Below are 14,716 nucleotides of genomic sequence, written 5' to 3'. Positions count from 1 at the left end.
TATGTAAGTATTCAGATTTTTTCACTGATTCTATTTTTTATGAAATTGATACTTTTCATACTATTAGACAGGCTAATTTTTCTAGGCAATTTTTCCACTAGATCCTTGAAATTATGGCAAAAGGCAGACCAGTAATTTTGCATGTTAACATATTACGTGTGTGTAAAAAAAACTACTGATTTCTATACAAAGCATAAATAAGAAATAACCAAAATTTTATCTACTAATCTACTATTCACTAATCGAAAAAAGTTCCTTAGTACTGGTTACTGTTATATTCTAATTTACGTAAATTTTGTTAAATGTAACTTTTATGACACCACTAAAATAACTAGAGTCTATAAATATGGACGAGCTCATTAATGTTGGTACCACTCTTGCTCCCGACAAATGAAATAGAACATATCGCACTCGCTTCTCCTGTGCCGAAGAGACTTTCTTTTAAAATACTGCAATTTTTCCGATTCCATATTTTTGCAAAATTTGCGTCAGTAGCAATGTGCATGGCCTACTGTCTAGTTCCTTATGGCAGTTGGATTTGCTATGATGCTTGAAGTTATACTTTCTAAGTCAATTCAAGCATGTTGACACTAATCTGCTCAGTAACTGGTTCGATTTTAATCAGCTCAAGATTTTTTTTTTATAATTATCATCAAGATTAGAAGATTGGGTCATTCCACGCGAAGTGATCAACAAAAGATGCAAACTTGAAATCGACCTTCACGGATTTGAACAAAATTTGGAGGAATTGTTCATCTAGGGCCAATATATAAAAACCCAAATTTTTGTGTCAATTGAACCACCCCTCGGGTCATGGGAGCACCCCCCGTTTTGGCAAATTGCCAAAACCCTTGATTTTCTTTTGATCATATCTCCAGTTCTATTTACTCTAGAATCAAACCACAAGATGGCTTTTGAAGAAAATTGTTCAAGGAGTCTATAAAAAATATTATTTTTTGCCGACAGTGTTGCCAACTATGCAATTTTTTCAGTTAAATATTAAAAGCCATTTTTTCTCAAAATACGTATATTTTAATTTTGAAAATTTTAATGCCATCGCGTTCCTCAGACATTTTTACATAAAAAACACTTATCGTCCCAATATAATATGAGCGCATCCTGAGATATACCGTTTTGAAGGGAAAAACTCCGATTTTCTCATATAAAAATTCATTTTTATTGGCCAAAATTGTAAAAATCTTCAAACTGTCATAAAAATCGACCCTGATCTGCTAGAAGCAAACCAAATACGTAGTTTTTCATCATTTCTCGTCTACTTCACGAAAAATTATGTTTGAACTTAGAATACTCAAGTTGGTTTTTTAGTGTTGTGCGCTTGCGGTTTTATATGGGAAATTGCGGTTTTTTCTCTTCAAAACGGTGTATCTCAGGATGCGCTCATATTATATTGGGATGATAAGTGTTTTTTATGTAAAAATGTCTGAGGAACGCGATGGCATTAAAATTTTCAAAATTAAAATATACGTATTTTGAGAAAAAATGGCTTTTAATATTTAACTGAAAAAATTGCATAGTTAGCAACACTGTCGGCAAAAAATAATATTTTTTATAGACTCCTTGAACAATTTTCTTCAAAAGCCATCTTGTGGTTTGATTCTAGAGTAAATAGAACTGGAGATATGATCAAAAGAAAATCAAGGGTTTTGGTAATTTGCCAAAACGGGGGGTGCTCTCATGACCCGAGGGGTGGTTCAATTGTCACAAAAATTTGGGTTTTTATATATTGGCCCTAGATGAACAATTCCTCTAAATTTTGTTCAAATCCGTGGAGGTCGATTACACGTGCCTTGATCACTTCGCATGGAATGACCCATATGCATAACTTCTTGAAGAAAGCTGTAATTCTTTTTGATTACAGATTTTTACAAAAATTTCGGAAACAATTTCAACTAAAGTTGTTGTTGCACCTAACGTTGAACGTTGTGCGGGTAACGAAGATGCTTTCGGAAATGCCGTTTTATTCAAACCGAATTGAGAGAATCGGAGCGCAATTCCGTAAGCACTCGTTCTGAGTGCATAGAAAAGATAGAAGAGATGCTCTTGAGGCGACTTAGAATAGCTGATTCTTTTTTCCTACTCCGTGATTTCTGATCATCTCTCTCATTTTATACCAAAACAAACAAAAAACAGACCAAGATACTGCATATACTGAAAACAGGATATTGAAATTATTGGACTTATAGATTCAACCAGGCTCAACATTTTAGTCGCAAAAGTGTTTTAATACGGAACGGATTCCTCGCATGAACATGAAATTAAGTGCCAATGAAAATGATATTACATTAAAATGACGCGAAAACAAAAACTGTCGTCTCGGCTATATCGTACTCAGTAAATTCAATAATATTGTTTGCCTAGTACGCTTGAATGTGATTCCTAGTATTTGTGCTAAGAGTACAGAGTGCACAGACCTAATACAAAAATTCAAATTGGGTACAGTTCATTTCAATTTAACATACACTTGCAAATATCGAGTATTACATATGTGTTTTGTTAAACAGCACAATCACTTGCGATGAAGCGTTCACTTTTGGAGAGTTTTAGTGCTCAGTCGCTCATAAAACTTCTACTTTTTTAAATAATTCGTTTAGTGAACTCGGTTCAATGCTTCAGCCAATCGGAGCAGTCAGTGGTTATTTTATCTATTTCTATCTATTTCTAACAATAAAAATAATAAAACGAGTCTTAATGGTCGTCCGTCGGTAAAAGTGTGACAGGAGCGGTTTTCAATAAAATTTATCTAATTCATTATTTATAAAAATCAGATTTCTAAATTTAGCAGTCGATTTCGCTATTGATTGTTTATGTGTCATTTCTATTAGCTCAGTGCAATCTGGCGGCAGCGATCATAATACGGCGGGGTATTTGGATGATTCCTTCAAAACAGATCTTTCAGGAACCATTTAGTGTAATCAGAGAATCAATGAGTATATAATGGTTTTGTTATGGAGACAACAGCTGAACGATGTTAAGATAGGTGTTGTGTCTTGGTTTAACCCATTCTTTCTTTCTTGGAGTACATTTTGCAAAATTTTAGTCAGCTTAGAATTGCGTGGCATGAAATTTATGTGATCCTAAGGAGAAAATTTGGAAATTTGGATAAAACTACTTTTGCCCAAAACCTTCAACTAAATTAGTTAGGGAATTTTTGCGTCTACCTTGTCCTTTCCACCTAATTAAAAATTTACGGAGAAATATAGCCTAGTGTATATTGCATTGGTTTGCTGAGTCAAGTTTCAATTCCACTGGTTCCACCAGCCTAGTTGAAACACCTACAGGTATCACGCGGAGACGTCAATTGATCATTAATTTATTCAGCAATGAGCATATCAGAAATATATTGCCTGCAAATCTTTGATTCATATCGTCAAAATTAATTTTTAGATTTTGTAAGTGGCAAGCAGTGTAAAGCACATAGCAGCCCCATTGGGATGCATAGAAATAAAAATAATTTGAAAAACTAAATGGGCCCACCGTTGCGTCGATTACTAGCCCCACCAGGTGTGTCTGGTTCAATTTTGGGGACAATTCAATCAGGTCTAGCTGCGGGATATCCGAGAAATTTATTTTATTTATCGTCCCTAGGTTATTTCAGGTATCACTAGAATTGAGATTCTGAAAGGTAATTTCAATGCTCACAAGTCTGTCGAAGACTGACAATCTACCTTACATCGTATGGTTATTCTTCAGAAGTCAATTTTCACAATCGTAGTTGTGTTGCGCAAAAATGTATGCTCGAAAGTACTTTAATAAAAAAGAAGCACTATAGCAACCAAATGTTAAATTTTAGTTCCACTTTTCACCGGATTAAGAGCGCTTTTTTACAGAGAGAGATATGATTATTATGAATATTTTTAACATCATTTAAATATTTTTATATCTAAATATATAGCCCACGGCTCTGTTAAGTAAACAAATTGAGCATTGTCATATAAACGAATTAAAAACTACACGGGACAACCCAATGGGGATGTATGAGCTGTTAACGTAGAACTACAATTTTAAACATAGAATATTTTGATTATCAAAATGATTAAAAATATTAATATGAACTACATTTAGATGAATAACAATAATCAAAATATTGTGCATTTACTCTCTTGGAACAGACAGCCGGATTCTCCAAAAATCAATTAACTTCTATAACGTGCACTGATTTTATGTGTTTGCATAAATACCTAGATGTAAGAAGAATGCGTGCGTTTACTACAATTTAACACCAGTCGTTTGGATACAGGTGCAAGTTTCATCGTGATCCCCAAAACTGAAAACACTCGGCTGATAGCGGCAAATTTTTGAACAGTCTGCTCCATCTTGCTGAATGACACGGAGTGTACCGTTTTCAATACATAAATATGGTTGCGGACAGTGGAGGATCCAGAGGGAGGGTCTTGGGGGTCCGCACCCCCTCCGAAATGTTTTGATTTGCTGAAAATTTTTAAAATAGCTTCCAATTCAATTCGTTCAAAACTCAAAACCATTCCAGACCAGATTCGACCACCAAAACTGATTTTTATTAAACATTATTACGAATTGTGCAATGAACATTTCAAAATCGAAATTTTGGACCCCTTCTGAAGTATTTGGAAATGAGTGGTATTTCGTCTATGCTTTACAAATTTTCTACGCCGTAATACCAAAAATTTATAGTTTTATAGTCTATCTTTTGGAATGTGTTCTCAGAAGTATTTTTTAGCGTTATGTGAAAATATATCGCAAAATAGCTGGATACTAAGCGTTTCAAAGTTTTGGTTACACATCATTTTTGTTGAATTCGCAAAGTTAATTTCAAAAAATTTAATTTAGTGTGAAATACGTTGTTTTTCGTTGAATTGCCAATCAGTATCATTCAAATAAGTATAGTACATAAACTGAGTTACAGGTTTTTATTTTTCTGTGATTTCCAGATTTCGTTTCGTTGTAACTCGATTACATTTCTGAATCTCTCACTGATGTTCAAAAACATACATGTATAGATAAACATCGTATTGGAGAAGGGGATAGAGAAACTGATCAGGCTTTTCAATGGTACTCTCGGGATTGGCTTGCTTGGAATAAAAGTGTTACCGAACAGTTGGAAGATTAGAAAAGTTGCTATAATTAAAATGTCTCGTGTGAAGATGAATTAGTTCACGTGATTGAATATTTGCTAACATTGAAAATGGAGGTTAGGCTTTCGGAAGTCAACTTTAACCAGTTCCATTAAGATGAGAAAGATGATATATGACTACACGATCTGCTACTGCGTACTTGTTTCAAGTTAATTTAAAATACATATTGCAATACGAAAAATTAGAGTCCATTCCACCGGATAACTTGAAGCAACTTCTTGTGCGTTCCTAACGATGTTTTTGGGGGTGAGGATGTAGATGTTGTTCAGGCAGCAACGAATTTTCTCTCAGCAAAGGCTACGTTCCCTTAAATCAACAAATATCACCACTAAGGAACAGGCAGATGTCAAACAAGATAGATACACAGTCGTGATCCGTAAGCACAATAGAGAAGCAAAAAAGCCCCAATACCTCAAAAACAATGACAGTGTGAACGAATACAAACGCTCGAGAGAAAGCAGACTAACTCACTTTCAAGTAGCAATTGGCGACACTGTACATGAATCCCCGTGGAGAAAGAAGGTTTCCACACGACATTACAAAAGACGGACACCAGATCTAGCGACTAGTAATTAATTTTTTAATACTCGTGCATCGTAAAAATAGAAATGTCCAACGGCGCTGTTGAGCTGCACCGAGCCGTACCAAATAAACGAATTGGGAACAAAATTCCTCTGTAATCGCCATGTTACTGTTTGGCAAACGTTCAAAACATTAAAAATACTCCATTCTTCCATTTTGGGTCGTCAAAATTATATAACAAAAAACGGAAAGGCGGGTAGAATCTTCAAATGTCAATTCTGCTGTAAAATTTCATAGATATACACAGAGAGTGTTGTAAACTGTGAGCGCGATGTTCTCAAAACCAATTTTCACAGAATATCGAACATTTAACAGTTTTATAAATAATTTTTTGTACTGATTTCAATGAAATTTTCAACTGTTCATCCGTGAAACTTGAATATTATAACTTTAGAGACGTAATGATCCTGTCATACCTTATAAGTGTATTTTGTAAGTTATTCGAGTTTCTGGTTATTCTTACAGATAAAGAGTTAATTTAATTACTATTAGTACATAAAAGGTTCTCTACAAAATGCTAAAAGATCTTGCGTTCGCCGATGAAAACGACCATTTTTGATATACTTTGAAAATTGGTTGCTCCCGTACACTGTTTAGCAAAACTGCACTAGTTGGACGGAGATTTTATAGACGAATACCAAAGCGGATTTCGTGGCGGACGATCAACGATGGACCAGATATTGATCTTTTTACGAATCCTGGATAATTTTCGAGAATTTTATTTTCCAGATTCATAAACAATTCGTGGATATCAAGACAGCGTACGATTATGTGAAACGAAACGAACTGTGGCAAATAGAACTTGAATATGGTCTTCCACTAGACTGATGATTTATATGGCGCTGGAAGGGTCATAATGAAGTATCCGAATAGCCGGAGAAACATCCGACTGTTTTTTAACGCTAAAGTAATTCCGTATTACTACAATATTTAGTTCGTGAAGTAAGAGTTCCGTAAACAATGATAAATTACGAAATTTTCTTAATTATACGTTTGTTATTCAAAAATTGAGTTTTTTTGCACTAAAATGTAGATTTTATCCCAGTTGGAATTGTTTAAAAATTGGTCATTATGGCGAGAAAGAATGCCAGAGAAGTTCTGATCGATTGGTGAATTGGTTGTTAAGATATCGTGCGCATTGCAAACAAAAGCTCTTTGGGAATACGGCCGTAGCTCTCAGTTTTAATTATTTTGCATTATACTTTTCTATAAATAAATTACAACATAATGCTTTATTTTTCCAAATTGGAAAAAATTGGAAAAAACTATTTTTTCTCCAATAAACAGAAAATTGTTTAAAACCAGCATTACGCGAGAAGAGCACAAAATTTATAACTTCGTCTCATCATAATCCAACAATAACTTGATGACTGGACTAAGCTAGCGCCGGATTAATTGATTGACATTTACATTAATAAAATGACGAAAAAAGTACCGAATTTTTCATAAGGGTTATAACCCCTAAACTGGCAGGTAAAATTGTTTGTATGAGTTCACTAATAAAAATCTAGTTTTATTTTAAAATTTAATTGCTATGCCTTTTTTTTATTTATAATATAAAGATCAATTTGAAATTCGGAAGCATGCAATGACCATTTACAATAAATTAAAATGGCCGTCAATTTAAAGTATGATTGAACCTACCATTCCACCTAACATTATCAGCTGATGCACTATATGGTAGTTCAATCCGTCGGAAGTACACACAAACCGTGTTTGTACTGTGGAAGGAGAAACCGGTCTAGACGCAGGATCGCGTCTAGACCGTGTCCTGAACACACCCATCATACCGGGCGCTAGCTAGGCGCTCGTATCACCGGTCGAATGTCAATCAACGTTAGAAGCGTACAACTACTCGTGCTTCACACTGCCCTGATGACTGACAGAGGCGAAGAGGGAATTGATGTCCTAATGTCCGGGGGTGCCTGCATTTATTATCGTTTCTGTCAGTCGGACATAAAAAAAAGCTGGGAAAACGCGCGCGGAATGTCCCTTCACGCATCCATGTATGCGATTTCCGTTATGGGTAGAGGTAATAATGGGAAAAAGTCTGACTGTGGCAGGCAAATGACCGAATTGATGAATATGCCAACCGCACTGAGCGACGTGGCTAATTTGTCAAGTGGCCAGCCTGATCATTTGTGTCTGGTTGGTCTTTTCGGCAATCACTCAAAACACTGGGGAGCTTTCCCTTCGGAATTGAGTTGCAAACGACTTCAGTTGTTGATTGGATCGGCAATCGAAGGGATTTGCGCTCTTTTTCTTCTCACTCACAAGCCGAGTACAAATGACGCGTTTCCCTTATTGGAAATATGAGAAACGGGCAACGGTTGCTTCCCGAGAGTATTTCATTAATCCTGATTTGTTTAGCCATTAGTGACCGTTTAATCACGTATCAGATTGTTGTGTCGTATGACGCCCGAAGCGGAATAAAATATATGCATATATTTACATCGTTACTAATTGATGTATGCGTTCTTCATTAGGCTGCCTATTCAGTGGTGCAGGTTGTGGTGGGATATCGTAGACCAATTATTCGATTGACAACCTCTACATCCGTTTCTCTTGGACCAACGCCATGTTCCCGCTAGTGACAACCTTATTTCGACAAGAGGACAAAAGTAGCTAAAGAATCGTTTTTACACCGGACTGCATCAACGAACAACGTAAGTCTGTAATCCTTCAATTGCCATATTAAAAGAGAATGTTTTTGTACATACTAAGATATGTTAATCAAATTGATTCTAACCTGACAAATGATATACCCTTTGATGTTGATACTCTTGTGTGATTGTAACCCCTTGGGATTGGGATGAATTTGTGTGTAAACTTAGCGCGTCGAGCAGATCGATGCCGGGGTCCAGAGCGCCACCTGTGGGTTAAAAGAAAAAACAGAAGTGTTAGTATAGTAATTGCAATTCAAAACAATCATATATCAAGAATAATAAGTAGATGGATCGTAAAACATCATATCATTATCAACAATTATATCACGATATGAATTCTAGTTTGTATCCTGGAATAAGCAATTATGGCTCTTTAATAATAATCATATCTGAAACTCCCATCTTGTTTATAATTTTTTATAACACTTAATCCTCCACGCAGAAAGGTGATACGGTTTTGATTCAAATCACGGCCAACTCGTAAAAATAGCAGCTACCCAAAACGCGATCAGTATTCGCTTGCGCAGCCATCTGATCGGATCGCTAATCTTTTTTTTCCATTTGCCAACTAGAAACGTGACAAAAATCGTAAATTTCCTCTTCCAGCTTAGCAATCAAGGAATGCCGCCAAACATGTTTTTTTTGCTTCGTTTAGTGACAGTAAAATAAAACGATTGTCAATTTGTCTGCTAACTACCACCAAATTGAAAAATGGTACACAATTCAAACGGGTGCGCCCTGGTTCCCACAGCCCTCTGCGGCCTCTCGTTCGGTCTCGCTAACCAAGAGCATCGACGCTGCGGCGGTTCCTGTGAACTCACGGACTTTTGGCAGTTTTCATCCGCGCACACAGTAACGAACAATAACCGTTTTTAATTTTTGTTTTGCAGTATCTCTCGCTGTGCTCGCTCGCGTGCAAATCTTGCCATCGGCGGTACCCGAACGAAGAAGGATTCAAGCAGCAGCGTGACAGGAGCGAAAAGTACATGTGTAAAAGTAATTTATTGCTTGTCTTCGAGCGGTTTTGGGCTTGTACAACAGGCTGACAGGCGAGGTAGCTTGGTGTTATTTTTCGAATGCAAAATCAACCGAATGCATGTTAGCGGCCAGTGGCGCCCGGATCTGGCAACGGGATGCTTTGAACGCCTCCGGGGACAGATTTGTGTTTAGTTGTCTGGTTTAATGGTGAAAATTGTGGTTTCATAAGGCGGGCAGAAGTTGCACGTTATCGTTGAATAGAAGATGGAAGTTTTCGCTTTTCGTAAACCGATGTGATTTGTACAGGGAGACTAATGCTTTGTACGGAATTTCACCTCAGAATATATTTTGGCAGGTATGGATTAACGGCTTTTCAAAATTGAAGAGTTGTATGCAATACACGACCATGGTTGAATTGAATATACAGCATGTGTAGCGAACACCATGCGTAAATTTCAGATTTCAAGATTATCAATAATTTCCAGATCATCTACAATATTTACACATGTTGTTTTGACCATCACAGAATCGGACCCAGCAAAAAAATTCGGGGAAGGTCAGAAATTTCGATTTTGAAATGAACATTGTACAATATGTAATATCCCTGAAAATCAGGTAAAATTTTGGGTTGAAATGATTTGGAATTAAAAAATAATTTAAAATTCCCTCCCCTAGTTTGATGGCTTTGACAGTATTGCAAACATCATCAAGTATATTTGTGCATCAGTTTTAAAGAATCTCTGTCAGACAATCGATTTGTGGTGGGTGTGGCATTACGCCTGGATAGTGGTGCATCGAGGAGACCGAGAGGGCCTATGGTATTTTTTGTGATTTTTTATACTTTTTTTGTTAGGGGAAACTTTGCCACTGCGACCACTATTCATTATTTTATACTTTACACCATCCCAAACTATCGATCAACCATTAGCCTGTGCATGCTGGCGTGGCCGACTTGTTGGTCGACAGGGATTGGCTTTTGCTGTGTGCCGTGTTTGCAAACATTGTTCCACAGCTTAATGGCAGTGTTGGTGGACACGGCTCGCAGTGGGGGTCATTCTTTGTCGATTTATCGGTCCGCTTCTTAATCGTGTGCAGGCTAATTAAGAAGAAGCCTATTATTGTTAGAGCAGCAATAATTGTAGTTTTTAGTACCAGTGAACAATTACTATTATGTGCTAGTCGTATGTGTTCGTCTGAATATTTGTGGCAACGGGGTCTGGGAATGGATGCAGAACAGGCGTATATGATAGAATAGTGGGTAATCCTTCCTAGTATATGTTTGTCACTTCTTTCCAGTGTTCAATTCGTTCATTCGATTCGATTCATTTGGGAGGATACGATTGGATAAATTAAGGTACGATAAAAGTACCGGCGCACGTGAATCATCCATTCCCGGTCAGCATAGCATGATAAAATTCTATGATGATCGGGAATGCAATTGTCGTTAATTGTAAATAAATATCATTTGCTGACATTTAGATGAGTTCAAGTAGGTTGTTTGCATATTACATGTGTTTTTCTTCTAGTTCATTGGTCTGTTTTTGTTGTACTTATAGTAGTTTACTTTTCCACAAATACCAATTTTCCTCCTTTTATTTTTCCTTTTAATACTACATACATCTTAAATTTGACTAACAGAATCAATTCCATATTCTCTCATATACTCTCACAATCTCTCTATCCAAACATACAAACGCTCATGGCCCTCGCGATAACACAATTCTGGCTACCAACGCGAATATGCAATTACAATGATCCAGACATATTTACGCCCGTGATCTCGCTAAAATTAACACCGATTGTAGCAACTATAAATTTACAAATGCGGTCTCATGCGACCGGAAGTCTCTGCCCTTGGTCCTAGCAGCATGGCCTCATTCCATCAGTTGAACCAATCAAAAAATGATAACACGTTCCATGGCGACATGATCGGGAATTCTTGTGATATGGGGAATCTCACTCTTCTAGCATTTAGCACGTTAACATACAAACGCTTAAGGCTATGGCAATCATCTACGCGCACCAAACATGAAAACAGCCCGGTGATTAAGTGAATGTTTTAGCACTAATAAACTTATAATAGTAGTCTCAAGTGGGAACCTACAAACGCCTATGTTCGCGCGATAATGAATCGGCCCAGAAATCTTTACCTTCGGTCCTAGAAGCTTAGGTCTATGCCTTCAGTTGGACCATTCCAAACTGACGCTCATATCCACTAGACAACACGACCCATGGCGGTATTACCGGGAACTCTAGTGCTATTGGGAAATTTACTCTCTTCTAACATCTGAATCAAAATTAGGTATCAGATTCATGGTCTGCGCGCGATCATTCAAGAATACACGCCATTGTGCGAATCGTAACCATGTAACAAAATCGAATTTATGCATGCGAAGGTACTTACACGCGATCATCCACGCACACCTATGTCTGCGATCTCGCAAACAGGGTGACACCCCGGTTATTAGGTGAACGTCTTAGCACCTCTTATTAACAAAAGCGATCTCAAGAGTGGACCTACGAACGCCCGTATTCGCGCGATCATGAATCGGTGACGTCTGGAAAGGGACTCTCAGTCCTTGCAGCCTGGGTGCATGCCTTCTGTTGGAACAATAAAGAATTACGCTCATATCCACTAGACAATATGTTCCATGGCAACATGATCGGGAACTATTGTGATATAAAAGAACTCACTCTATGCTAGCATCAGAGCCGTACACTGCATAATAAACAACACGCGAGAATATGAGAATGACCAAACGATTATAAAATCGAATACACACACGCGACATGTAAACGCCCATGCTATCGAACACGTTAACATACAAACGCTTAAGCCCTTTGCGTTGATACACAAAGACGAGTGCGATTGCGATCATCCACGCATATCAGCGCCCCAGTTTCCGCAAACACAAAAACGCTCCGATAATTTAGAGAAAGCTGTAGCACCTATAATTTGATCAACATGGTCTCAAGCGCGAAAAAATAAAAGCTCATTCCCAAACAATTGTAACGTCCCTACACCCGAACATCTCAACCACACACTCGATATCACAATCAGAATCACTGCAATTGGCCTTAAGCAGTGTTTTAGTGGGTGACATTTCCCGTCTCGTCTGCAATTGTAGTGAGTGATTCTGATGGGGAGCCCTGACAAGAACCCAGCTCTACGGATCCAGTAGGACAACTCTCGAAAAAAAAAAAAATTAAAGCAAAGCGACTTTGTAATTAAACGAAAACGATAAAATTAAATGACAATTTTGTAGTAATTTCACATATTGTTTGTCACCATTAAAGCTGCACGCACACGAGGCGACAGGTCACAAAAATATTCACTATGGATTTTGTTCTAGCTATGTCAAAGCTGTTGATGTTTTCGCGTGGGAATAGCTAGAACAAAATCCATAGCGAATATTTCTTGTATTATTCATTTAACATTTGCTTGTACTGTTTGTATGGACATAGAAGAAAAAACCTTTGCGAATTGGTTCGAGCGAACTAAATCGACGGCGAATGTATGAACTTGTAATTTTTTTTTCATAAGTAAAAACGGTCAATACAACCAGAAGTGTAACTTAGTCTTCTGGTGCATTGTGCGGAGTCTCAGTTTTGCGCCCCTTTCCTTTTTTTATTTTTCGTCGGGCTCTGTACGCACTGAGTACCAATCATCGATGCCAGCAACTGGACCCTAGATATCGGCCCATCAACACATGGACTGGGATGAACAGCTTTACATCCATTACGAAGGAAAAAGTGACCATCTATTTTTCACCTCAGAAAATCTTAACAAATTCGGTGGGGATTGAACCCATATCCAGTGGAGTGATTGGCGGTCAGGTTAACCACCTGCTATGGTTGGTGGATTGTTGATTTTCTTCCTTTTGGACCGGATTCTCACTGGACAACTGAAAAACAGCAAATTCAAACAACATTCTTTAAAGAGAAACTAGGCATAATCTGGTTCGTTTCGGTCAAGTATGAATAAAGTTATACAAGTTTGAAAGCGTCGCAATGGTTATCGTACCACCCTTTACGAAGTATATTATTTGATTTGAAGATTTGTCGTCCCGACGTTCCTGTTATGAACCAAACATTTTGAACCCATCTTTCTGTACATTGTGAGTGCTTTTATGATCTGTTGCTCATATAGATGTTTTTTTTTTAAATTCTTCGAGCCAGTTGCTAAGAAAATCTGTATCTTCCACCCATATATCGAGTGGAAATAGGTACAACATTTTTGCTCTACTCTTCTCTAACATGTTTTTCAATTTATTATATCTCACGTAATTCCTGTTTCTTCCGTCACATTCTTTACGTTTTCAATTTGCGCCGGACTCGAAGCCCGTACATATATACTAGACCTCTCCACATTTTGAAAAAGTTTTGAAATATACATCGGTCAGCTCAAATTTTTGTTCTAGGTATGAATTTAAGAGCTTTCGCCGAAAATGGCATAATTTGGACATGATTTAGAAGTGTCTCCAATCAAAAATCGTGTTTTTGCTATATTTTTATAGGAAGATCGCTTACACTCTGATTTAATAGGCTCCACATGCCTACATATCATCAAAGGTTGTTCCTTAGACATATCTTAACATGTTTTAACAGATGAACATAGCTCTAATCGCAATAGAAAATTTGTTAACTAGATTCTCATATAGAAAAGTATATCAAAACCAAGGAAAATTCGCAGTATTTTTTCTTGGTTTTGGTATTTTTTTCTATATAAAAATCCAGATAACAAATTTTCTATTGCGATTAGAGCTATGTTCACCTGTTAAAACATGTTAAGATATGTCTAAGGAACAATCCTTGACGATATGCGGACATGTAGGGCCTATTAAATCAGAGCGTAAGTGATCTTCCTATAGAAACATAGCAAAAACACGATTTTTGATTGGAGACGCCTCTAAATCATGTCCAAATTAAGCCATTTTTGGCGAAAATTCTTAAATTCACACCTAGAACAAGAATTTGAGCTGACCGATGTATATTTCAAAACTTTTTCAAAATGTGGAGAGGTCTAATATATACATTCTGATAAAATCCAGCTGGGGGTAAAATTGATGTCAAACACTCCGAGTTCACGTTTAAAATCTACGAGAAACTGCTACATATTCAAAATATTTCGAAAGAACCGACCAAACCGTTCGACCTGATAAGCACAGAATTGTGAAATTCTGTCTTTAGTAAGCAAACGATGCTACTGGCGGTACGCCGTTTATGAAGGGCTGCCGTCTGTACATACCCGCGCACACAGTTGAGATCGACGGTGTGCTCACCCATTCGATTTCGCTATCTAAAGGACGAATGAACCAAAAGTTTGTTGTAACGACTGGATATGGCAATTCTAACAGG

At 37.2% G+C, this 14,716-nt stretch overlaps 1 protein-coding gene across 5 annotated transcripts in view; it reads right to left on the bottom strand.

The window, feature by feature from the left end:
• Positions 1-14,716, bottom strand: part of LOC131690719 (protein kinase C-binding protein NELL2-like) — a 312,172-nt gene that overhangs the window by 109,492 nt on the left and 187,964 nt on the right. For all 5 annotated transcript variants that reach the window (XM_058976671.1, XM_058976669.1, XM_058976670.1 and 2 more), the window contains one exon: positions 8,464-8,586. In XM_058976671.1, coding sequence (XP_058832654.1) covers positions 8,464-8,586 — 123 coding nt within the window. The remainder of the gene's footprint in view (positions 1-8,463; positions 8,587-14,716) is intronic.

The sequence above is a fragment of the Topomyia yanbarensis genome, chromosome 3 (assembly GCF_030247195.1).
Source record: "Topomyia yanbarensis strain Yona2022 chromosome 3, ASM3024719v1, whole genome shotgun sequence".
In the NCBI taxonomy this organism is placed as follows: Eukaryota; Metazoa; Arthropoda; class Insecta; order Diptera; family Culicidae; genus Topomyia; species Topomyia yanbarensis.
The sequence above is the reverse complement of the archived record's forward strand: the minus strand, read 5'-3'. Positions and strand labels throughout refer to the sequence as shown.